Genomic DNA, 25,494 nt, shown 5'->3' on the forward strand with positions numbered 1-25,494 from the left:
CAACTCCTCTCAGGCTCCGAAACGGGGGGGGGGGGGGGGAAGGAGCAGGGATGAGATTTTTCATATGCTATTTATTAATTCTACTGTTTTAGAATGCAGCAGGTGTTTTTATAGTTTTAATGCTTAATATTGTATTTAAATGTTTTATTGTGTTTTAACTGTTGTAACCCACCCTGAGCCCTTTATGATAAGGCAGGATAAAAATGTGATAATAAATAATAATAATAATAATAATAATAATAATAATAATAATAATAATAATAATAATAATAAATAACAAGACACCTTACCCAGAGAGCTGTCGTTGGCCTCCTCGGTCCATGCCCGGCTCACAACCCTTTCGACTGCAAACGCCTCCCGTCTCTCCTCTCCGCTCCCAATTTCAGCCTCCATTGGAAAAAACCCTTGCAGTTCACCTTGGGTGACAGGAAGGTAGCCTACATTGTCCTCTCCAGTTTCCGCTGCTTCCTTGCTGGGGTGGATAAAGGGTCCCAAGCTTGGGGAAAAACCATGGGACTGTTGTGGGCTTGTAGGCTCTGACATGCTCAGAGAGAATCCTGTGTCAGATGAACTCCACGATGTCTGGTCTTCTTTGTGGGCATACTGGGTTAGGGCCTCTACGTCCTTGTCTAGAATGAGCCAGGTCAAAGTGTGAAGGTCAGCTTCACTGTGGACAGGAGACCCAGTGGCATCTCCATGTTGCCAGTGGACAAGGCCATGTCCAACCGTGCCAACAGCTTCTGGAAGTACTGCACCAGTTTGGTGGCTGTGGATTGTCGTGTTGGCTTCCAGATGGCCGCCTGCATCATGATTGACTGCATCCTGCAGGCCTTTTGTCTCACGAAGGCTCAGTGTCTCTGCAGCTACTGTGCCATCTGTGGGCACCAGACTCACCCTCTCCAGAGGTTCTTTCAGCTTCACATCTGTCATGGCCTCCTGGCCATCTTGGTCATCGCTAGCAGCCAGCCATGCCTCGGGTTCCCTAGAGACAAGTCGAGCCACGTGTGGGTAAAAGTTGTCTGGCGTCAGTGAAGGAACCACTTCAGGTGGAAGGGTAACAGCTCCTTGCCCTCGCAGCTCAGCCAGGTCTTCTGAATGCTGGCCGGACTCTTTCAAGATGGCTCCCTCGCTGGCCATGTTGAATAGGTGGGTCTCGCTTTGCTGCTTAGCTGAATACAGGCTGTCTTCTTCCATTAGTCCCTGGGAAACCCCGAGCGAGTGATGCTGGGCCTGAAAGTTAGGCCCTGGAACCTCCTCCACGAAGCTCACAGCCTTTTCTGGGGTACCTTGGGAGTCATATTCAGATTGTGCCCTCTCCTCATTGGGGCGGGCCTCGTGCCTCTGTTGCTGAGTATCGGTTGGGATCGTTGGCATAACATTCTCATTGCCCGAAAACCCGTCCTCGTTGTCCACACCCTGCAACAACCCTTGAGGGTAGTCTCCTCGGATGCTGGTGCCCAGGGGTGCGTCTTCATCTTCTGTCACCGTGGCAACCTCTTGGGGATTTAGTACCCCATTGGCCAGAGCTGACAATGATGTGTCAGAATGCTGGTGCTCTGTGGGAAAGGATTGGCTCTCTAGTGGGTCAAGGATTTGAGGTGGGTGGACGGCCTCCTCAGCTCCAATGTCTTGCACAGAGAAGAACACAGGAGAGAAAGTCATCTCGGGGGCGCCCTGATCCACAGATGCTGCTAATCCTGCAACGAGAGGCAAGGAGGTGAGAAAAAGAGCTCTGGAAAGTCACATGTGAGAAACCAGGTAAGGGGCACACGGACTGTTGAAAGAAGTGCATGTGTGCGTGCGTGCGTGCGTGTGTGGGGAGAAGAGGTTAAGAAGAAAAAGTTCCCCGTGCCATCTCACAGGGATGCTCAATGCATGTGGAAGCATAACAAAGAAAGCACAGGTGACTCTCTCCAAGGACTGAGCAAGCATTTTTCCAAAACAATATTGAGATAGTTTTGAATTTCTTCTCCCTGCTGTTTTGGCACCCAACTCCCCACTCCCTGCTTTGATTATCCTTCTACTTTGATGTGAATCTGTGATCCTTCAGCTTTGCACCACTTTCGGTTTCTCTCTTGGTGCCAGAAAAAGTACAGTGTTCTTAAATGCCTTAGTAAATTATAATGTGAACATAAGAAAATAAAATTGAAGGCAATGTGGAGGAAACTCCAAGCTAATAAAAACACAAGACTGGTTGAGGCATTTGGAAAATGTGAAAAAAAAAAGTACTTAAAAACTACTGAACAGAGCTTTTTAAATTATGTATTAATCAACAAATACACTCATAAAATATTGTTGCTTCACAGTTAATAAAGCTTTTCATTAAACGGTCATAAGTCTTGAAGATTACTGTGTACATATTATAATAGTTAGAATTCAAAGTACATAAATACTAATACATAATTCTGAGCAGTTGTATGACATGGGTTACTTCACAGTGGTCAACAATCTCTCATATAAACATAAATGCAAATGAATTTGCATTTATGTTATTTTTATAAGATAATTTTTGACCACTGTGACTTATGTCTAACGAAAAGCTTTATTAACTGTGAAGCAACAGTATTTATGAGTTTACTTGTCGACTGAGTATTGCTTAATATACAAGTCTTTGTTGTTCAATAGCCTTCAAACATATTTTTTTCATATTTTCAACATGCCTCAACACAGTATTGTTTTTATTAGTTTATTAAATTGAAATATCATCAAATGTTGTGCATAAAAATATGCATACAGCATACATGCACAACACGAAAAGAGTCTCCAGAGCTGACCATGAAAAACAGAAGCTTTGACAAAAACAAAAGGGATGGAAAAAGAATATAAAAAGCTATGAAATACCTGGTTTAATTTTTTTTTAAATGAGCACATTTCTAGCCCCTGCGGAGGACAAGACTGTTGGAAAACCTGAAAAGCACACGGCGGCTGAGTGAAATTTCTAACGGTTGGTAAATGGAGATGCTTCCTTCTTTGAAGAAAAGCCCAGCAAGAATCAATTATGCAAACATGAAAAAATGGTCAAGTAAATAAGAGACGTCCATTTTTTTCTGAACTGGGTTCAGTGGCTAATGAGCTGGCAGTCGGGCCCGTTCCCATCTCAGTGAAATAGGATTTTCTGCCAAGCGGGCTTATCATGGGGACTTACTTGATAATGGGTAGCAATGTGAGGGAGCATTATTGGCTGGTTGCTGTGGCAACTGCCTCCTCATTAGCACCAGCTCCTTGCTGCTAAGACTCTTTGAGCTGGGAAGGGCGGTGTGTGTGTGTGTGTGTGTGTGTGTGTGTGTGTGTTGATTTTTCCTGTCAGGGATGTCCTGATGGGATGAGCAGATGAGCGAGTCTGTGGTGGGGCAGTTAATAAAGAAACATGGATGCTGAGGAAGGGGGAGAAGGGTCTGAGCAGAGGGGACTGTGGGAGGTGGTTTACATGGAGGCAAGATGGGTCAGTGTTGGGTCACAGGACCACATCCCCCTCCAAAAGAGGAAAGTTGTAGAAGACTTTCTAATAGTTTTTAAGCCATCTTGGAAGTTGGGGAGGGTGATGTCCTCTATGGGCTGTTAGAAGCGAGCAAAGACAGGTGAGGTAATCTTACAATTACTATTTGTGCAATTTACACTGACTAAATATGGGGTGTTTTACAAGGCCAGAATGGTTCTGACTCAGCTCAATAAGTGGAGCAGAACAGCCCAAGGCAGCTGTGATGGTGGATGCCGCTGCCACTCGTTCAAAATGGTTTTCTGCTGCCTCCATAGTTGGGTTGACAACTCTGGGTTGGGATATTCCTGGAGATTTTAGGGGTGGCGTATGAGGAGGGACTTCTGCAGGGCATAATGCTGTAGAGCAGAGTGTCCAATTGGCCATGCCAGCAGGGGCTGATGGGAATTGTAGTCCATGAAGATCTGAAGCCCCAGAGTTGGACACCTCTGCTGTAGAGTCTATTTGTCCAGGAGAACTGAGCTCAGTTGTTGGGAGATTGGTGTAATTCCAGGAAATTTCCACTCTTCACCTGAAGGTCGCAAACCTCATGGGGGACCCTTTCACCACAGAGATTTGATGGAGAGACCCAGGAGAAGGGAATGGTCCCTAAAGATTGTCAAGGCTAGAAACTAATCCTAACAAAAAAAAGGGTAAAAAATCAACATCACTTCAACAGCATGATGGCATTTCCGGAGGCAAAACTGGAAGTGACATCACACCATTAGTGGTATGCTCTAGCATTCATTGGAAATTCTATGGGAACACCGTAGAGTTTCTGATGAACACCACAGCCTTGTGTCTGTGGCACGTTCAGGTTCGCCCCCAGAAATTTCACACCAGGTCCAAGCCCTGCATTCTCCCACACACGCCAGCTGGGTGACCTTGGGCTAGTCACAGCTTCTCGGAGCTCTCTCAGCCCCACCTACCTCACAGGGTGTTTGTTGTGAGGGGGGAAGGGCAAGGAGATTGTCAGCCCCTTTGAGTCTCCTGCAGGAGAGAAAGGGGGGATATAAATCCAAACTCTTCTACTCTTCCTCTTCTTCTGCTGGGTATTAGCTCTCCTGCTGTGAATCTGACCTCCAAAGCTGCCATTTCCTCCAGGGCAGGGGTCTGCAACCTGTGGCTCTCCAGATGTTCATGGACTACAATTCCCATCAGCCCCTGCCAGCATGGCCAATTGGACAGGAATTTGCCCATCAATTGGCCATGCTGGCAGGGGTTGATGGGAATTGTAGTCCATGAACATCTGGAGAGCCACAGGTTGCAGACCCCTGCTCCAGGGGAACTGAACTCACTTGTAATTCTGGGAGGACTCCAGGCCCCACCTGCAGGTGGGCAGGCCTTCCTGGCTTCCTGTTCCAAATATTCCCAGGGCTCAGAGTAAATCTGAAGCTTCAGGCAGGCTCGGCCTTTGCAGGGGAAGATCATCACTTTCTGCCCTCATTTGGCAAGTTTATAAAAGTATCTGCATTTTAATGCCTCTATTCAGTCCATGCCTCCCCTCCCCCACCAAGCCCCCAATCATCCTGCAGCCTGCTTTTGGCCCCGCATCACAACCTCTTAAATTTTTCCCTCTTAATTTGAGCCTTGCTCACTGCCGGTGATTTGGAGAAACTGTCTGAACAGCCCTAAGTGCGAAAAATTATGCATATTTGCAAAATAACTCTGTCTGCAGAGACTGTGCACATTCCCTTAATTGGCGTTAACGCTTTCCTGCAGAAATTAGGCATAAGTGTGTTACACTTGGCAGCAAACACCTGCTAATTGGCATCGACGGCCACTTTGCTCGACTAGGCTGGTGTGTGTTGGGGGGGGGGGTGCTGGGTGGCGGGTTGTTGGGCTGCTGGCTCTGGAAAGCATAAAGGTTGGGCGAGTGCTAGAGCATCTCACTGGCATGAGGCCAGCATTTTCAGGTCACACCAGAAGTGACATCACTGTATGGTGACAGTGCTCGCCGCTGCTCCTGTTACGCAGCCTGCTTTTGCCCACTGACTGGCTGAGTGCCACCTGGTAGGGATGCAGTGGCGTACCTAGGCAAACTGGAGCCCTGGGCAAAACCTCAGTTTGATGCCCCCCCCCACCATGGGCAGCCACCCTCCCCCACCGTGACCAAACAATGATTTTTTCCACCAGGTCGTTTCAAAGCCACCATCTGTCAGGCCCCGCCATTCTGGGCCTGCCAAAGCACCTGAGACGTGCCCGGGCATGGCTTTCAGTGGCTGGGCTTGCATCAGCCCTGTCTCAGGCCAGAGGTTCAGCTTTCCTGTTTTGCTGCAAGGTAGTGAATAGAGTTTACCGGTTCCTCCTAATCTCTCCTCTTCCGGGAATGGCCTGGCCATTCTCCAAACAATGTATCTCCTGCAACTGTCCTCAACTGTCCTTTCCAATGCTGATATGGGGAATGCAAGGGTGGGGGCTACCTGATTGTAACTGTAAGGTTTATACTGGGAGCCAGGGAGCTGGGACCTCAGTCTCAGCCACCTGGCCATATGGGTCAGACACTGTTTCAATAAAGCTCTTGAAGCCATTCTTGAGTCTTGTTACTGACTGGGGCACTAGGCCCTTACACCATCACATTATAGAACATGCCCCAACTCACAAATCTGAACACAGCAATGAGCCATGCCACACAGCAGAAATATTTTTTAAAAACAATTTCAAAATGGTTTCAAAATGTTTTATTACTGCTATGAAAACATTTTATGGTGTTGTGTTCTTGCTGAAACCTTGATATTTCGCGTGAGTATCACGCATTAATTGACCAACCTCAATCTCCTTCTGATTTCTTGGTTGCAGTCTCCTTTGGGTTGATGATCTCTCTCAGAATAACCTTGTGAAGTTGTTGTGAGGATAATAAGAAAATGCCAACCTGATCTCTCTGGAAGAAGTGGACACGCCACGGAAATCAGCCCCCCTGGAGAAAATGGCTCCTTTGGAAGGTAGATTCTACGACTTTCTACCCTGCTGGGGTCCCTCCACAGACCCCACCCTCTCTAGGCCCCACCCCCCAAATATCCAGGAATTTCCTAACCCTACACTTCAGTCTTCAGCTTGCCCGGATTTCTGAGGAATGATATCCCTGTAACAGGTAAGGTTCGGATGCTCTTTTGTGAAAACTGCTCTTGTGGCATAAAGTTAAATTGCCTGCTCAGAAGACATTACAATTTTGCTTCTGCTCAGAAAAACAGCAATTTTTGATTTTTTAGATTAAGGACTGTTAAAAATAAGAACCAACAGAGAAAAGTGAGACTACAGGTTTAATTTTTGCTGGATGCTTAAGTGCCAAGTGCTTAAAAAGGGGGCTTCATGTTCAGTGTAGAAGGGAGTGGGAATCCTTATGGAATAAGCACTTTGCAATTTGGTGAATGTTTTTATTTTTTGTGGATTGGAAAGATTTTGAAGTACAAATAAAAATTTTATGTTAGCAAGAGAAGACGGCGGGAAAGTTAAAAAAAGAAAGAAAGGGAAAAGGGCTATTTTTTTTCCAGAGGGAGGCAAACAACCTGAAATGGAGCCAAGAGACGGCTGTTTCTCTCTCTCCATGTTTGTTCCTTAAATCTGCTATCTATTTTTATACATATGGCTTTGATAATAAGACCCATAAAAGAACGCAGCGCTTCAGATCCTCATTATTATTCTGTACAAGAATAATTCTGCTAACGAAGTCTCTCCCTTCGCTGGTTGAAAAAGAGCTGGCAAGAAAAGCAACAAAATCATTTTGATGCCTTCCTTCATCTTAGCTTGACAGGGTTTTTTTCCCCAAAAGTTGCCTGTGAGTGACAAACCATCATTCAGAGATACACTTCTCCTGAACATGAAGGTTCCACTCAAAAATGCCAGCAGGCCCCGGCCAGACCAGGCCGAAGTTCCCTGCAGTCCAGCCTCCTGCCCAGAGCATTTTTATTTTGCTGTGAAGTCACAGCTGACCCATGGTGACCCTCCAAAGTTTTCAAGGCAAGAGAAGTTCAGAGGTGGTTTGCCATTGCCTGCCTCTGCACCCTGGGGGCCTCCCATTCAAATATTTTCCCACATCGAGGCTGAGTGTGTGTGACCGACGGCCCGAAAGGCACCCAGCAAGTTTCCAAAGCAGACGAGGGGGTCGAACTTGGGTTCCCCAGTTCCTAGTCTCAGTGGCATAGCCAGGGGGAATGGAGTCCGGGGAAGACTCCAAGTGCCCCCACCTATGGGCCCCCGCACAGCCCCCTGCCCCCCAGCGGCAGGGCCTGGGGGGGCAGAGATGGACAGCTCCCTGTTGCCTTTCCAAGCTCATCCAAATTCTGCCTCTGCTTAAAGCTTTCAGAAGCTCAGCCTATCGATTTCCCACTGAACAGCCTGCCCAGGTGACTTAGTCGGGTCCGACAGCAGCAGAGTCATAAGAACATAAGAACAAGCCAGCTGGATCAGACCAGAGTCCATCTAGTCCAGCACTCTGCTACTCACAGTGGCCCACCAGGTGCCTTTGGGAGCTCACATGCAGGATGTGAAAGCAACGACCTTCTGTGGCTGTTGCTCCCGAGCACCTGGTCTGTTAAGGCATTTGCAATCTCAGATCAAGGAGGATCAAGATTGGTAGCCATAGATCGACTTCTCCTCCATCAATCTGTCCAGGCCCCTTTTAAAGCTATCCAGGTTAGTGGCCATCACCACCTCCTGGGGCAGCATATTCCAAACACCAATCACACGTTGCGTGAAGAAGTGTTTCCTTTTATTAGTCCTAATTCTTCCCCCCAGCATTTTCAATGAATGCCCCCTGGTTCTAGTATTGTGAGAAAGAGAGAAAAATTTCTCTCTGTCAACATTTTCTACCCCATGCATAATTTTGTAGACTTCAATCATATCCCCCCTCAGACGTCTCCTCTCCAAACTAGAGAGTCCCAAACGCTGCAGCCTCTCCTCATAGGGAAGGTGCTCCAGTCCCTCAATCATCCTTGTTGCCCTTCTCTGCACTTTTTCTATCTCCTCAATATCCTTTTTGAGATGCAGCGACCAGAACTGGACACAGGACTCCAAGTGCGGTCGCACCGCTGCTTCCTTCTCTCGGGTCCTTCTCTCGGAGGAGCACTTCCGCCAGTGGTTCCCTTTCACGCAGCCACTTCCCCCTGCTGCAACAGGGCTGCCCCCCGTGGAGGGGTTGTCAATAATCCTGCCAGCCTGGGGGGGAGGAGGGGTGCTGCTGCCCCCCCTTTTTGCAAAGGAGGGGGGTGAGGGAGTGGGGTGAACTTGGCCGGGCAAATTTATGCTGCAACAGAGGTACTGACGCAAGTCCGTGCCTGTTTACTCAGAAGCGAGTCCCGCTGTGCCTGAGACAAGCGTGCATATGGTGACGGCAGCTGCCTGCTATGAATGTGCCGCTGTTTAGGCGGTTCGGTTCCCCCGGAACTCGGTGCAGGACTGACTGATTTGCAGACAAGCATGCACCGCAAGGACATGGGTAAGGGGGGGATTCTCGGGTTCAACCCCCTCCCATTACATGTCCGAAGCTCCACCCCCATTTGTGGATTTTTTTATTTTGTAGTGTTTTTTATTTTTGGCCTGCAGGGGGCGCTGGTTTTAGGCTAGCAGCACCAAAATTCAGGGATTTGTTGGGAGACTCTCCTGATGATACCACCCAGGTTTGGTGAGGTTTGGTTCAGGGGGGCCACAGCTATGGACTCCCAAAAGGGGTGCCCTCATCCCCCATTGTTTCCAATGGGAGATAATAGGAGATGGGGCTATACCTTTGAAGGTCCATAACTTTGGACCCCCGAGACCAAACTTCACCAAACCTGGGTGGTATAAGCAGGAGGGTCTCCTAAAGATACCCTGAAAGTTTGGTGCTAGCTTAACAATTGCACCCCTGACAGCAGGCACCCCCCCAAATTTCCCCAGATTCTCCTTTTAAATCCACCCCCTTCAGCATGGATTTAAAGGGAGAATCTGAGGTCCCCAGTTTAAACACTGAAAGTGATGCTGTTTCAGGTTGGGGGATAATTTTCAGCCGCCGGTGTGGGAGGAGGTCTCATTGGCACCGACCCCCTCAGTTCGCAGCCTGGGGGTCCACCTGGATTCGTCTCTTTCAATGGAGACCCAGGTGGCCCATACAACCCGGGTTGCGTTTTTCCATCTTCGCCAGGCCCGGCGGCTGGCCCCCTTCCTCTCCCAAGCGGATCTGGCCACAGTGGTCCATGCAACGGTCACCTCCAGATTAGACTATTGCAACTCGCTCTACGCGGGCCTTCCCTTGCGGCTGATCCGGAAATTAAAATTGGTCCAGCATGCGGCGGCACGTCTGCTCACGGGCGGTGCCTTTAGAGACCATATCATGCCCGTGTTGCGTCGCCTGCACTGGCTCCCAGTTGAGTTCCGGATCGTCTTCAAGGTATTGGTTTTAACCTTTAAGGCCTTGCGCGGCCTGGGACCCTCGTACCTACGAGACCGTCTGGCCCCATATGTCCCACGTCGGTCCCTGCGCTCTGCGGAGGCCAATCTGCTGGTGATCCCCGCCCCCTCTATGATGCGGCTGGCCTCCACCAGGGCCAGGGCTTTTACGGCCCTGGCCCCTGCCTGGTGGAATGCTCTCCCTCCAGCTGTCCGGGCCCTGCGGGACCTTAACGAGTTCCGCAGGGCCTGTAAGACTGAGCTATTCCACCGGGCCTTTGGGGAGACCAGCTGCTGATGTGGGTGCCCAAAACATTCTGAGAAACACTCTGAGACCCACTGTCCCTCTTTCTAAGAAGAGTTTTAATAGCTGGATGCCATCTATTTTAAATCTGAATTAGTTTTGATAGTTGAATGCTGCATTTTAAGTCTTAATTTAACTTTGTAGTTTGTTTTTACGGTTTGTTGATGTTGTACACCGCCCTGAGCCCTTCGGGGGAGGGCGGTATAGAAATGAAATGAAATGAAATGAAATGAAATGAAATAAATAAATAAATAAATAAATAAATAAATAAATAAATAAATAAATAAAATGATCCACCCCAAAACAACATCACTTTCAATGCTGTTTTAACTGGGGACCCCAGATTCTCCCTTTAAGGTAGATTTAAAAGAGAATCTGGGCTCCCTAGTTTAAACACCATTGAAAGTGATGCTGTTTGGGGGTGGATTCCAGCATCACAGAGGTCACCCATGGGGGGGACTCAGATTTTGCACCAGGCTCCATTTTTCCTAGCTACGCCTCTGTCCGGAATGGAGGGCAGAAGGGACTGATGGCTGGGAGCCCAGCCAGTGGGGGGGGAGTCTGCCATCCCTGGCTTCGGAGAGCTGCTTTTATAACCACTGAGGCTACGGGGTGGGGCTTGGGGATATGTGGCCACACCCCCAGGGGTGGGTGGTGGGGTGGCCCTGCCCCCGAACCCCCCCCCTAAAAATCTATACCTACGTCCCTGATGCACTGGATGCGCCTATAACATAAACTCGCCTGCACCAGCAACCAGGTGGCGTGGGCCTGGGGAGTCTTCCTCCTTCCAGTGGAAGCAGATGGGCCAGCTGGTCAGTTTCACCGGAGCGCAGCTCTGGCGTGCTCTCTCCAGTGGCATGGCAGGCAGGGGTGGGGCCAGGCAGGGACGCCTGGCAGTGGTCTCTGCCAGCCCTGGTGGGGCGGGGTGGGGCGGGGCCGGGGAAGGAGAAGGGGTAGAGGCGATTTTCCACTCCCACGTGACCCCAACTGCGGCTGTCTGGGGTGTCGGTCCCCACCTCGCCCCGTGGCAGCTGCGCCTGTGCCTAGTTCTCTCCTTGACCACTGCACCGTGCTGGCCGTCCTGCCTCCTGTCTAGTGATGGGAGATCTGACGAGAAGGCTGCCCATCTGGGCCACGTGGAAGCCATGTGGTTAAGTGGAAGCCAGGAGAGAGGAACTCACCACTCAGCTTTGAAAAATCAGTGATGTATGAAGTCTTATAGCACTTCTTTTAAGGCTCTGCACTGAGCGAATAATATAATTCTACATGTTAAATATTACTATCAAGAGAACAGGACATAAAAATGATATAACAGGTTCCATAAAATAGGATAAATGAATCTCCGGACTGACTTACGGTTGCCTTCCACCTCGTTTGAAACTGGAAAGTTTGAGCTGACATCAAGAGAGGGGGCAAGAGTGGACTCTGCTCCACCAGGGGGCGCAATAGAGTTATCCGCCATCTTTTGTACTTGCAGGGCCAAAAGAGGGAGGGCCGTGGGCGTCTCAGTGTTGCCTTCCAGGTCCCCATCAATGCCTGGGTGTTCTTGGCCTTCCTGAAAATAGCGCCCGTTCAGGCCAATGTAAATGCTTTTCCGTGTTGATTCAGGGAGGGCTGACGAGGCCGAGGTCACTGCTGTGGTGATCAGCTGGTCTCTGTGCCTTGTCATGGCAGGAGCAAGCGTGGAAAAGACCGTGGGATGCCCCTTAGGGAGATGGGCTCGGGAGGGCTGCGGCAGGTTTGGTGATGCAGTCCCTGGGGGGATCAACCTATGGGTGGTCCCTTGTGGCCAGGTTGGATATATTGAATGGCTAACTCCCCCTGTTGTGACACCATCTTCAGCCAAAGATGGGGACACCCCTAAAGTCTGGCCGATGTTGGTTGATTCTTGGGTGGTGCCCACATGTCCCATGTCCTGCTGCTTTGACATATGGGTCAGAGCCTGGTCAACTGAGATGAATGACCCGTCTTTGTCGGGAGTGTCAGGAGAGAAGATGTAGGAAGGTGGATCGTTACTGTCTGCTCCCAAAAGGGATGCCTCTGTTGCCGCCGTCCTCTCCATCCCTGTCCCTCTCCCCACTGGCAAGTCCGTCACCAGCTGCAGCTGTTCGTCTTCTTCTAACAGTGGTATTGGCACTTTGTGCAAGGGGCTGTATGGGTCCCTGCCGAGCTCTTTGGAATCCCCCGACATGATGGAGTCATCGTTGTCTTTTGGGAAAAGCTCGTTCTGGGACAGCAGCGGCAGGTTGGCGTCATGCTCCACCAAGACATTCTCAATCCCCGAATCGTGGCTGCCTTCTGGATCCTGATCAACGGGGTCTTGATCCCTGGGACCTTCTTGCTTCTTGGCTTGTGGTCGTGCTGTGGAGAAACAAGTAGAGAGTTCACCTTCTCGGCCAGGCTAGCCTGATCCTGTCAGCTCTCAGCTACTAAACAAGAGCGGCCTTGCCAAATACGTGGATGGGAGACCACCAAGGAATTCCAAATAACAGAACGTGACTTGAAAACACAGACATTCTGGACCACTCTGGCAGCCACTACACAGAGATTTTGCACCTTGCCCCTCCCCCCCATGGGCAGTCACTGTGATGCTGAAATCCACCCCTAAACAGCATCACTTTCAATGGGGAGCCCAGATTCTCCTTTTAAACCTTAAAGGGAAAATCTGGGGTCCCCAGTTAAAACACCCCCACCCTGAAACAGCATCACTTTCAATGTTTAAACTGGGGACCTCAGATTCTCCCTTTAAATCACCGTTTCTCAAGACCTAAGATCCTTTACCTGGAGATGGAACCTGGGATAAAGAGCTTGCCCTCACCCGGAGTTGCAGGCTCTCGCATAGCCACAGGGAGCCCCCACCCCACCCCCAGGTGGACCTCGGTGAAATTTAAGATGCCGTGGTCCAGTTGCTTTGAGCAGGGGAAGTGGGATTCCATTTTCCCTGCATTAGCCGTAGCAGCTGGAGCGTCACTCAGCAACACGGGTGATTTATGAGGAAGGTCTCGGTTAGAGAGAAAACGACTGCATTTCAGACTCCCTTTCCTTTTAATAAAACAAAGTGCCGGTGTCATGGGGACTTCAGCGTGGGAGAGGGTCATAAATCTAGGCTTTTTGATGTCCCGAAGTCCCTCCCTGGCTTTTTTCTCAGCAAACTACCTGGATGGAAAGCATGTGGAAGCTGGCAGCCCAGGTTGGGGCAGTCATGACTGCGGCCAAACCACAAATTTGTTAAAGAAGGTTTGCAAAAAAACACAACAGGGTTAGCCAGATTTTTCTGGAGAGGGTCCTATTTGAAGTTGACAAGGCAAGTTTTCTCAGCATAAAGATGACAGGAGATTTGAGAATCCATCCACCATTCCCTGCACCGTCTTTGTTCTAGAGTGCTATATTTGGGTCTCGGTGCCTAACTAGTTCTGTCCCCAAGGCACTAGAACCTAAATGAAGCATTCTAGAACAAAGGTAATCCAGTAAATGATAGATGAATTTTCAAATCTCTTTATGTTGAAAAGGGTATAGTCTACTTCACTAAGTTGTTGTGGGAACGTCCCCCATTTACCAGTTCAGCTTTTTAGGAAAGAGTTCAAAACATGATATGTAAAATCAAGCCACTGGGAACCTTTGAAGCAGAAGGCGTCAAACTTTGTTGCTGGATCCGGGAAACCCGTCCGGTTGGGGAACTGGTAGACGGTCCTCACACCGGGCTCCTCTCCACCACATTTCTTCCGTGGGATGCGAATCGGGTAACGAATGCTTCCATCAGCGAGCCAACCTGGGTCGCACTGGTCAAGCCCTTCCCTCCAAGCCAGGTATAGTTGCCCCGTGGTCGCCAACAGTGCCCCGCGGCTGACACAGTACTTCCGGGCTGCCTGAAATGTCAGCCGTCCAGGGCTGGATGCATAGAACACCTTTCCTAGAAGCAAGGAAAAAATGGCACACTTAGGCTGCTGTGTTACTGGTTCATAGTTTAAACGTCTGCCAACAGGTATCTCTTTTGTCCCTCTTTTCCCTATCCCTGCTAAGAGTTTTGGCGAACTGTTCCTTGAAATCCCAGAGGAAGTCCAAGACAGATCATTATTTCTGGATTGCACCATTATTTTATCCATCATATTTTGACCTCATCCCGCAATGAAACCAGGGCAGCGCAGGCAGTTCTCCCTTCCTCAATATTATCCTCAGGGGGGCGAAGAGTGATGAGTCTTTGGCACATTTCATGGCAGTCATCATGCAATGTATGAAGGGGAATGGATACACAAGTACTACATAAACAATGCAAAAATGCAATTAGTACCCAAAAGGCTATCACCACAACCACGTGGTATATTTTAACAAATAGATCAATTTATAAATGAAAGTTTACAATAAATCATATGTTTTCATATACTTCACATATACATTTCATCATCCAACATTATATCCTATCAAAAATAAGTACATAATTGTACATAAACAATTTTAAGTTACAAGCAATTCAAAGCTGCGAAAATATGAGTTATGAGGACTCTTCACTGGTCTGCTGCATCAACTTTTGTAATGGGAAGACGTCCTGACACTTTTCAAACGAGGGTGCTATCTGTCAAAGGCTTTATTTTAAAAAGAACAATGAAAAATGGATGCAAATCATGCGTTTACATAAGTGCACCAAAAAATAATAATGACCCAGAATGTATTTTAATATGCTAGTCCATGGAAATTTCTACAGAAATTTCTATAAAGAATTTCTATAAGGAAAGAGATACTTTAAAGCAATGAAATTGCAGGAGCCATTGTGCTAGATGTAATCAAACAATGGGGTGGGATCTTTCTGGGGTCCAGTGAACCCATTGGTCCTTTGCAGAGATGATCTAGGATCCAAAGGTCCTCATGTTATGTTCTGCTCGGGGCTTTTTTGTTTCCCTTCAGCAATGTAACTTTTTGCCTGCACACAAGTTGATTCTGGAAGGACTCTTCCACATGAAGAAGAAGAAGAAGAAGAAGAAGAAGAAGAAGAAGAAGAAGAAGAAGAAGAAGAAGAAGAAGAAGAAGAAGAAGAAGAAGAAGAAGAAGAAGAAGAAGAAGAAGAAGAAGAAGAAGAAGAAGAAGAAGAAGAAGAGTTGGATTTATATCCCCCCTTTCTCTCCTCTGGGAGACTCAAAGGGGCTTACCAACTCTTTTCCCTTCCCCCCTCACAACAACCACCCTGTAAGGTAGGTGAGGTTGAGAGAGCTCCAAAGAACTGTGGCTAGCCCAAGGTCACCCAGCTGGTGTGTGTTTGGAATGTATAGGCTAATCTGAATTCTCCAAGTAAGCCTGCACAGCTCAAGTGGCAGAGCAGGGAATCAAACCCAGTTCCTCCAGATTAGAGTACACCTGCTCTTAACCACTACGTCACTGTTGCTCCCAACTGTCAAAACTCACAAGCAGCAAAGATGCCTCTAGCTAAAAAGCAATGTATGTCCAAAATGTACATCAAAACAGGCAGCAATAAAGAGAAAAATGTATAGAGTAAGACTCAAAACAGACTTGTTTGTAATCTGTTCATTCAAAACAAAATAAGGGTTCACGTTTGGAAACAGCTATGCTTCAAAATCCAAAAGGTATTTCTTGGTTAAGGCTTCCGGGCCCGACTGGCTGGTAACATGGAAGTCTTACCGTAGTTTGAGTGGCAACGGCTGCCACTTTTTTCCTCTGACTGCCTTTGATCAGTTTTGAGAAAGTGAAGAGAAAGGGGGAATGATTTTGCTGTTAGCACCCAAACTATGAGGAAACGTCTGTGTGGAAGACCCCAAAGTCAAAGGAACAGAGAGGCATTTACTGTTTCTGGTGAAGCTCCTTGAATCCCTACTGTGGATGAATCCCTACTGTATAGTATGTTGTGAGGACAGCGTTCCTTTGGACTATGGGATGGTGAAAACACTGTCATTATTTCTGAGCGCAAAGTGCTTAGGAGAAAACAGAATGGGGATGCCTCTCTGTTATAAGCTCACATTCTTCATTTTCAACACCAAATGGTGCTACTACCTGGGACTTCTCACCACTTGGTGTGGGCGGAAGCAGACAAAATCATGCTTATCTTTGTAACCCTTACCTAGAAAGAGGCATCCATCAAAGATGGAGTTTGGTTTATTTTGAACATGATCATTATTTAAATTAAGCAAAACAGTACAGCCGGGTGTATTTTTTTTTTATATGGACCAATGGAATAAATAACATTTGCTCCCTGTGCTCAGCTGCCCCTTTTGTGTCCAGTGGAAAGGGAACAGCTGTCTGCGTTCCCATTCCCCTCTGGGATCACAATGGGTGAATAAACCATACATTGATTTCTGGAACAACTGAAAACTGTCCTTTCTCTGATTTTGAGGGAAAAGGCAGAGGGATTCATCCCAAAGTTCAGATAAATGGGATGGTGCGTCAGGCACATGTGGCCGTCTTTGAGGAGCTGACAGAGGATTTTGTGGCCGCACAGTTGAGATCTGAATAGTCCAGCTGGCATGAAACTGCAGTTTTCTTTCCAAGGCCCACAAACTATGATCAAACTATGGTTAAATGGCCGCCCGTGTGCCGTTGCATAAAGGTCACGCGCAGTTTCTCGGTGTCATAAAACAACCAAGGAAAATCAGGACCATCATCAACAAAATGGGCAGAACAGGCTTTTTAGGCAAACACTAAGAAACGAAAAGGTTCTATAAATAGTCAATAAATAGCTGAAGCAAAGAGACAGTTGTGCGGCCAGTTGTGCTGTGCTCAAAACACGACCTTTGAGTGGATGACTTGGGTGAGTCCTGAGACTCCATTCTCTAGAACAGCGGTTCTCAACCTGGGGGTCACAGGGGTTGCCAAGGCAGGTGGAGGGAGTGAGGTGGGGGAAGAAAAGCCTGTTGCTGGCTGCCAGAGAGCAGGGCCAAGACGGCATCGAGCTGTGGATCGGGGCCAGCAGCTCAGCTCCAGCTCAGCTCGCCTCTGCCGGAGCCGCCCAGCCAGCCCTGGAAGAGGGAGCAGAAGGCGTCAGCATCCAGGCAAGGGGAGCGGCGGGAGCGGCGAGGATCCACCTCCCCCGGGCAAAGTCCCTCTGAGCGGGCATGAAGGGGTCAAGCCTCTCCTGTGCCTTTCTCCCCCCACCCCACCCCGTTCCTTCTCTCTCCCCTCATTCTTTTGCGTATACTTTCCCTCCCCTTTCCTGCCCCAGCGCCTTCTTGAGAATGGCCCCGGCTCACCCCTTCTAATCGCCCCCACCCTGTTTTTCCTCTCCCGCTTTCTCCTGTTCTTGCCCCCACCCCGTTCATCGTCACTACCCTGCCCATCTCAGTTTCTGGACTTTTGACTTCCTTTCCCCTCCTCCATCCCAGTCTGAAATGGTTCTCTCTGATTTTTCCTAGTGCTTCTCTTGTCTGCTCCTTGATCTCCCTTTCCTTCTTCATCGCCCTCCCTTCTCTCTCGTTATAATTAACTTCAGCCTGTTCTTTCTCCCCTGTGTTATTTTCTTGGTGCAAGCCTTAAGTGTATTTATTCAGATGTAAGCCGCACTGAGTTCAATGAGGCTTACTCCCAAGTAAGGAAGGCGGGAGGGAAATGCCGCCTTCCATCGCTCGTGGAGCAAGGTTCAAAAGTGGCATTTCTGCGCCACCTGGGCGGCGCGAGCAGCAGCGCCTGCTGTGCGAACGCCTCCCAGGGACAGCGTTTCTGCTGTCCCTGGGGCCCTGTATTCTGCCCGTGCGGAAACAGCCGAAGTTTCAATTGCAGCCTTTGGGCTGAGTGACTGCATAAGCATGCAAAAGGAATCTGTCTAGTACGTTTTGATTCCACACTTCCTCCAGTAAACTTGGACCACTGCATGTTCCCCAGTTGTTCTCCCTTTCCTCATTTGATCCTCACAACACAACCTGAGAGGCTGTTTAAGTTGACATGAACAACAGGACATGCCAGCTTCTTTTTAACATCGAAGGTTTTTCATTTAACTTTTGGACTCTTTCCCTGGCTTGGTCTTCTTTTAGTTGGCCCCTCCATAGGCTACCTCAACAACCCAGGGCTAAAATTAAAGGCCATGCAAACTCCCCATCTTGCATACATTGCAACACCCAGCAAGCATCATAGCAATGCTTGATCACTGCAACATTTGGTCACCACCCTGTCTGGCAGACCCTTGCTCTCAGGAGCTTACAAAGTGTGAAGTAATGTTGTGAAGTTGTGAAGAAATACCATCCACCCTAGAATTCATCTCAATATTTCAATTCTTGGGACTGCACTCACCACATGCTTCAGAAGGATCGCTGCTGGTAAAAGACTGACCAAAGGAAAATTACAAGAGATCAGTCAATCTCCTTCCCAAGCACAGAGAACTTTAGGGCTTAATTATGGCAGACCAATCTGGCTGGAGCGGAACAGAAGATTTACCATTTACCCTTTGTTAGAATGCCATACCTGAGAAGACAGCTGGGTGGGGTGCCCGTTTATATCTCTTCCTCTTGCAGACAATAGCCCAGAAATATTGGTGGGAAATTCTTTCCCACCCTTGTCTTCAGCCTGACCTACAAAGAACTAAGCCATCTGTGGCTGGTTATACACTGGTACTCTGCCACACAGCAAGGTTATGTTTCTTTGCGGCAGAGTTTTCATTGCAGAGGCACGTGTACAGTGCCAAATATCCTGGAGGCCCCGCAGTTCCTGAGAGCTGGCAAACCCCGATGTTCTCCCTTGCTTTGGGGTTTCTGCTCCTTCTAATCCCCCCCCCCCAAACACACACACTACTCCTCACAGGTATTTCTGGGGGGTCAACGGGAGTGACCTGGAAGTGAAGGCAGGTAAGTGTGTAAAGAAGGAAGTGTGTAAACAAGGAAACCCACGGCAGCCCCATGGAGGAGTGAAGAGCACTGCAAAAACTGCTCCCTGCATAATGGTTCTGTGTTTTCATCAGGACTTCTGGCGCAGAAATGCCACGTGTTCATCAACACGTCTTGGCCACATGTTGAAGGATAATGGGGAGAAAACCCCTAAATCATAGAAAGGAGGTGGTGGAAGATAACAGCCTATCCTGACTGGGATATAAAGACTCAGAGAACACCATTCCTACTTGTATCTGATGGAGGGACCTTTGACTCTTGAAAGTTTATACCTTGAAAATCTCTTTGGTTTCTACAGGGCTACTGGACTCAGTTCTGTTCTGCTTGCCAGAATTGCCAGTTCTGGACTGGGAAATATCTGGAGATTTTGGGGTGGAGCCTGAGGAAAATGGGGTTTGGGGAGGGGGGAGCAGAGTATAATGCCATAGAGTCCACCTTCCAAAGCACCCAATTTCTTCAGGTGAACTGATCTCTGTTGCTGTTAGGGTCTGTTACTCTGGTCATCAAACGAGACTCAAGAAGGTTTCAGGAGCTTTATCGGAACTGTGTTGCCGAAACTGAAGTTTGTCTCTCTGATATAATACCTGTAAGTTACAGTATGGTTCAACCCATAATCCCATAATATTCCCATAATATCAGTATTATGAAGGATGGTGGGAATAGAAGACAGATAAGAGTGAACATTTAAGCTCTATTGACTAGTTACATGCAAGCAGGGGGAAGCCTCCTCCTCCGCCTTGGGCGATGATCATGTGGCCTTGGTGCGGACGTGCAAACTGCCAGGCCAAGAATGGCGCAGGCCTGACAGTTGCCTGTTGTAATCCCCAGAGATCTCCAGGGCTGGCAACCCTAGCTACAGATAACCAACACAGCTACCCTCTGAAACTACCCTCTCCTAACAACATTGTTATGGTATGTCTGGAATTTGAGCGAGAAGACTGCGTGCCATTTGCCTTTTCCTTATAAGCCTGCACAGTTTCTGTAGAACATGTGTATACTTTTTAGTTTTGTATAAAACTTCCTTATCATTGGCGCGCTTAAAGCTTGATTGCTGTGTCCATATCACACCTGATTCAATCACCCTGTCCACAGATCAGTGAAGGGGAGGGGCTGGGAATGCGCGTGCCGTCCCCAGAGCAGAAAGTTACAGAAGTGCCATAGATCATCCCCGCATTAGCTGGGACAAGCAAAATGAGAGACGTGAGAAATAGGCAGAGCCTTTAAGTGGGTTAGCAGTGCTAATCCTTTCAGCGAGAGATGCTCTTCAAGATTAGTTGGTGGTGGCACACAATAACCAGGAGGAAATTGGACAAACCCTCCTGGGACTAAGGGAAGAAAGAAAAGCAGCACATTGCCAAGCAGGGACCCAGGGTGGCTGCAAAACTCTGCACGTGCCCAGAACCCAAAGGAGTGTGGCTTGCAAGTCCATTTCCTCGCATAACTGATCACAGAATCAAAATTCCACCTGGATTGCCTTGAACCATGAATGACAAAACTCACCTTTTTGCAAGAATTATGGATATGTTTTCCAATGAAAATATCCAAACTCTCTGCAACCTCAAGGCCTGGGTGAAAGAAACAGAATTCTTCCCATAAAGGATTAATTTTTTTTTAGAATATCTGAGCCAGTTGTGTGTTAGATTTGATCTGCGCCAGCTACAACATTAACAATTCATTCACTGTTCTCTCGTACCATAAATGGTTCATTTGGGAACCATTTTGCTGTTTTCTCACAAGTCCAATCAACAATGCCAGAAGTTCTGGGCTCTCAAAGATCCAATCAATATGAGGATCTCAGGAACTCATCCCCACCAGCTGGCATCTCAGGTAATTGTTGCCCCCTCGAACTGCCAGGTCACAGCACACAACAGCAGAAGCCACAGTTCAGCAAACCTCCCTTTCCATATCAAGCTTAAAAGCAACGCAGCTCTGTCTGGCTCAGGAAGAAAATCAGTTCGTAACATCCAAGACCTAGTGACTTATCCACAACCTTCTTCCATTCCCAGCCTCCTTTGGACGTTTTCTTCACGCCAGCTCTTTTTCCACCTAACCCTTTCTAAAAGGTTCTCTCTCTTCATCTACCGCCTGCTCTATACTGTCGTCCCAAAGGCCTTTTCCGAAGCTTTTCGCAGCCAAACTGACCTCTTCCCCTTTCTGCTCGAGAGCTGGACAACGAATGTTCAGGGAGGCTTTGCTCCCAGTTTGGAATGTTAGTGCACATTCTGTTACAGCTGAGCCAGTCAATCCATTTTTGGACCGCCTTTCCTCCAAGGAGCAAAAGGCATTCCCCACACATCCAAACAGTAAGAATAAAACCCAGTAGTTCTGAAACAGTGGTTCAGAGCAAGTTCTGCTTGTTGAAATTGCCTGATGAAAGCTGATTAAATTGCCTGTCACACAAGGTGTCGTTGTAGAATCATAGAAACACAAGGTGTCGTTGTAGAATCATAGAAACAGAAGAGTCAAATCCAGTGGCGTACCTAGGCAAACTGGAGCCCTGGGCAAAACCTGAGTTTGATCGCCCCCCCCCCCCCCCATGGGCAGCCACCCTCTCCCATCATAACCAAACAATGATTTTTTACACCGGGTCGTTTCAAAGTCACCATCACATTATAGAACATGCCCCAAACAGCATCCACCCCCAAACAGCATTATTTTCAATGGTGTTTAAACTAGGGAACCCAGATTCTCCTTTTAAATCCACCTTAAAAGGAGAATCTGGGGTCCCCAGTTTAAACAACATTGAAAGTGATGCTGTTTTGGGGTGGATTATCCCCCACCCTGAAACAGCATTACTTTCAATGCCGAAGGGGGTGGATTTAATAATAATAATAATAATAATAATAATAATAATAATAATAATAATAATAATAATAATAATAATAATAATAATAATAATAATAATAATAATAATAATAATGAGGAGGAGGAGGAGGAGGAGGAGGAGGAGGAGGATAATGATAATGATAATGATAATGATAATGATAATGATAATGATAATGATAATGATAATGATCTGTATTAGGCATTGAGAGAAAAAAGAAAGAAAGAAAACAAGCATTGGCAGGAAGGGGGTGGATTTAAAAGGAAAATCTGGGGAAACTTAGGGAGTGCCTACTGTCAGGGGTGCAATTATTAAGATAGCAGCACCAAAATTTCAGAGTATCTTCGTGAGACCCTACTGATGACACCACCCAGGTTTGGTGAAGTTTGGTTTAGGTGAGTGTTAGCTCACCGATGTTAGCTCCCATTGGAAACAATGGGGGATGGGGGCACTCCCTTTGGGAGTCCATAACTTTGGACTCCCTAAACCAAACCTCACCAAACCTGGGTGATATCATCAGGAGAATCTCCCGGAAAATCCCTAAAACTTTGGTGCTGCTAACCTAAAAACTTCACCCTCTGCAGGCAAAAACGGAAAACCACTGAAAATACAAAAAATCCCACAAACGAACCTGCATTTTTGGCGCCCACCACAAGGGGGTGCCCTGGGCAGCTGCCCACTTTGCCCAATGGGAGGAATGCCTCTGGTCAAATCCCCTGTACAATGCAGGAAATCACCCTATCTTCCCTCCCACACACTCTCCCAGGGACCATGCCCAGAAGATGGCAAAAAACAAAAAGTCTCCAAGATCCCTGGAGATTTCCTGGAGGAGGATTTCTTCTTGACCCCAAAGGGGCCACTGGAATTCCGCTGGCCACGTCAGAAAGACCTATGAAAGCTTAGCACTGGCTCCTCCCCTTCTGCCTTCCCTCTCGCAATCTGCCTAAATTCACAGGAGCAGCATTTCATCCCACTGGACAATGTGGAAAAGCAGCATATAAGTATCTGCATAAATAAACAAATAATCAGTTTCTCAATTAACAGGATACACCCATTGATTGTGAGGCATCAACTGATTATGCTCTACATTCTCATTTCAATTCCCCCACCCCCAGCCCACATTCCATTCAGCTCCAGAAATCATTTGTGAGATCTTGGGCTGCACCGGTGACTAACCTTGCAGTTCCCTGGAGAAGCAGTAAACATCATACGCTTCCTGAGCGTCTCTCTCACCATAGCTCCGGACCCCTGGGAGGCTGTTGCGATCTCCGTAGCAACCGGGCCTGGAAAGGGTGATGGGGTACCTGCAGAAATGGTGGGGTGAGGGGAGGAAAGATGTTCAGGGATCCTCCCAGAAGCCTTTGCCACACCAAAGGATGCAGCTGGCTTCATATCTGACTCTGAACGGTCTTTGAAGAAGAAAAGGGCAGGAGAACAAAGACACAAAGAGTCGGGCAGACGAGGCAAGGGGGTGCAGGGGTCCATCTTGGGGCGAGCGACAATGTAAACAGTCAGCATGGCTTTCCTTTTACTGGCTTTTTAAAGAAGCCGTGCCTTGTGTTAAAAACGAAAAGCAGACTCAGCAGGCAGCAACTGGGACAGGAGATCAGGATAAAGATCCCCCCTCCTCAAAAATCCACCCTGCCTAGCTTTTCTGAGCAAACTGACAATACTGGTTCCCCGAAAATATACCTCCCAATATGACTGTCCTCAATGCAAGGAGGTGTATGTGTTTTAGGAAGAGTTGTCATGTTCTGCTTATTTCAGGAGGGGTCTGTAATGAAATACACAAACATCACTACCTGAACCCCCCCCCCCCTTCTACTTTAGCCTCTCCCAGTGGGGGGCTTAAATCACACTTGGCTTTGTTATTTCTGCACTGTGCAAGCGGCAAGTATGAAAACTTAGAGGGGCATTACATTTTTTAAAAAGTTGTATGTATACAAGCGGGAGACCCACAAGGACTTGCAGTGAGGTATCTTGTTTCCCCCCTCACCATTTACTGCTTCCTTCTATTCTCCCCCCCCACCCCCTTACCTTTTATCTGCCCCTTCCCATTTTCAACTATAGTTATGATTTATTTACTTTATATAGTTATTTTTTTATTTCCATTCAAGATAATTGAAGAAAAATGGGCTGTTGTGGGTTTCCCAGGCTGTTGGTTGTAGTCTGGTAGTTTTTGCTCCTAATGTTTCACTCCCATCTATGGCTGGCATCTTCTGAAAAGATCAGTTATAATGAAAAAAATGCCAACCAAACAAGGACCTGACCAAATTAATACAAATGGCAAGAAATATGAATCAAGCTGATATTTCTGACGGGAAACGTTTTGTGATTTAGTCAGTCTCCGACTTCACCAGATTACAGAATCATGAGAGCATTCAAATCTCCTTCCAAAACATATGAGGAATGTCAATTATTTTCATTCAAATTATCTCATAGGAAGGCATGCAGAGCCAAGACATAATTTTGGTAACTTTTGTATTTTTGTATAATTATTTCCACATATGCGTAAACTGCATATTCCGATACTGTACCACTGTGTTCATACTGTGTAGCCTGCTATAGCGTTTAATTGCATTAGGTTGGCATCTTCAGTGGCATAGATGCGGGTGACACATTCGGAGCAAAAACTAATAAGATCACAGCCACACAGCCTGGATAACCCACAACAGTCAGTTCATTATAGCTGTGAAAGCCTTCAACAATATCGAAGGAAAACAGCTTCTTCTTGGTATGTCTGGCAAAGCTCTTTTGCCTCATGGGCATCAACGGATCAGAACATTAATTAAACAAAAATTATGGGATATTTCTCTCCAAACTGACAGGGTGCGGAGCCACTCCACTGTGTAGTGGGAATAGCAATAAAAACTTTGCCCCACCAAATTATTTGTATACTCCAGAATACATCACAGAGCATTTACCATAGCCTGGTTCAATGCTCTTCCAGTGGTTTTATTGAAAGGAAGATGCGCCCGCACTCCTTATGGCCTTCATCACTGTCCCAGCCAGTTGGAATTGATAGAAACCACTGGACATGTACTTTCATTTTGCAGTTTCTATCATGAAATTCCAACTCGTTTCATCTCTACAATTTTGTCTGAATTCCCAGGCAGATCAAACCACTTTTATATCTCCTTGCTGATAGTTCCAATGAAACTACCTTAAAGGTAGAAAGATTCCATGCTGTGGCATGCTCACTAAGGCAGAATATTGTGGTGCAGTTTTAACAACCCAGCATTTTATTTTATATTTTAAACATTATGAAGTACCTGTATTGTGTATTGTTTAATATGATCATTAATCTAATGTACTTCAATTATACTTCACCACTGTCCCCAGTGGGGACCCCAAACGGCATGCATCGCACCCCCATTTTATCCTCACAACAAGTTGCAAAGCAGAGTAGTCTGAGACTTGTGTGACTTCTCTCTCGCTCCTCTTCCTCTGTGCATTTTTTTAAAAAACTTGCTTCCCCTGTCCCCTCTACTGGGCTTCTTCTCAGTGTGTGTGGCCCCCCCTCCCATCTTGTGGTTGCATCCACCACCCTCTGTCAGCATTGCAGAAGGGGCCTACAGTTTCAAAAAGGTTGGTGAGCCGTGTACACCATAGAGTCTGCCCTTGGGAGCTGCTAGTTCCAATTTCCAGTGGAATTGGTCTCTGGAGATCAGGTGTAATCCTGGGACGGTGCCAGGCCCCACCTAGAAGTTGGTGGTCC

At 47.5% G+C, this 25,494-nt stretch overlaps 1 protein-coding gene across 2 annotated transcripts in view; it reads right to left on the minus strand.

The window, feature by feature from the left end:
- The window catches only part of NCAN (neurocan), a 308,547-nt gene that overhangs the window by 33,306 nt on the left and 249,747 nt on the right, over positions 1-25,494 (minus strand). For both annotated transcript variants that reach the window (XM_048496292.1, XM_048496291.1), the window contains exons 5-8: positions 22,953-23,080; positions 13,756-14,049; positions 11,496-12,500; positions 291-1,697 (exon numbers count right to left, since the gene is read on the minus strand). In XM_048496292.1, coding sequence (XP_048352249.1) covers positions 291-1,697; positions 11,496-12,500; positions 13,756-14,049; positions 22,953-23,080 — 2,834 coding nt within the window. The remainder of the gene's footprint in view (positions 1-290; positions 1,698-11,495; positions 12,501-13,755; positions 14,050-22,952; positions 23,081-25,494) is intronic.

This window comes from Sphaerodactylus townsendi, linkage group LG05, assembly GCF_021028975.2.
Source record: "Sphaerodactylus townsendi isolate TG3544 linkage group LG05, MPM_Stown_v2.3, whole genome shotgun sequence".
In the NCBI taxonomy this organism is placed as follows: Eukaryota; Metazoa; Chordata; class Lepidosauria; order Squamata; family Sphaerodactylidae; genus Sphaerodactylus; species Sphaerodactylus townsendi.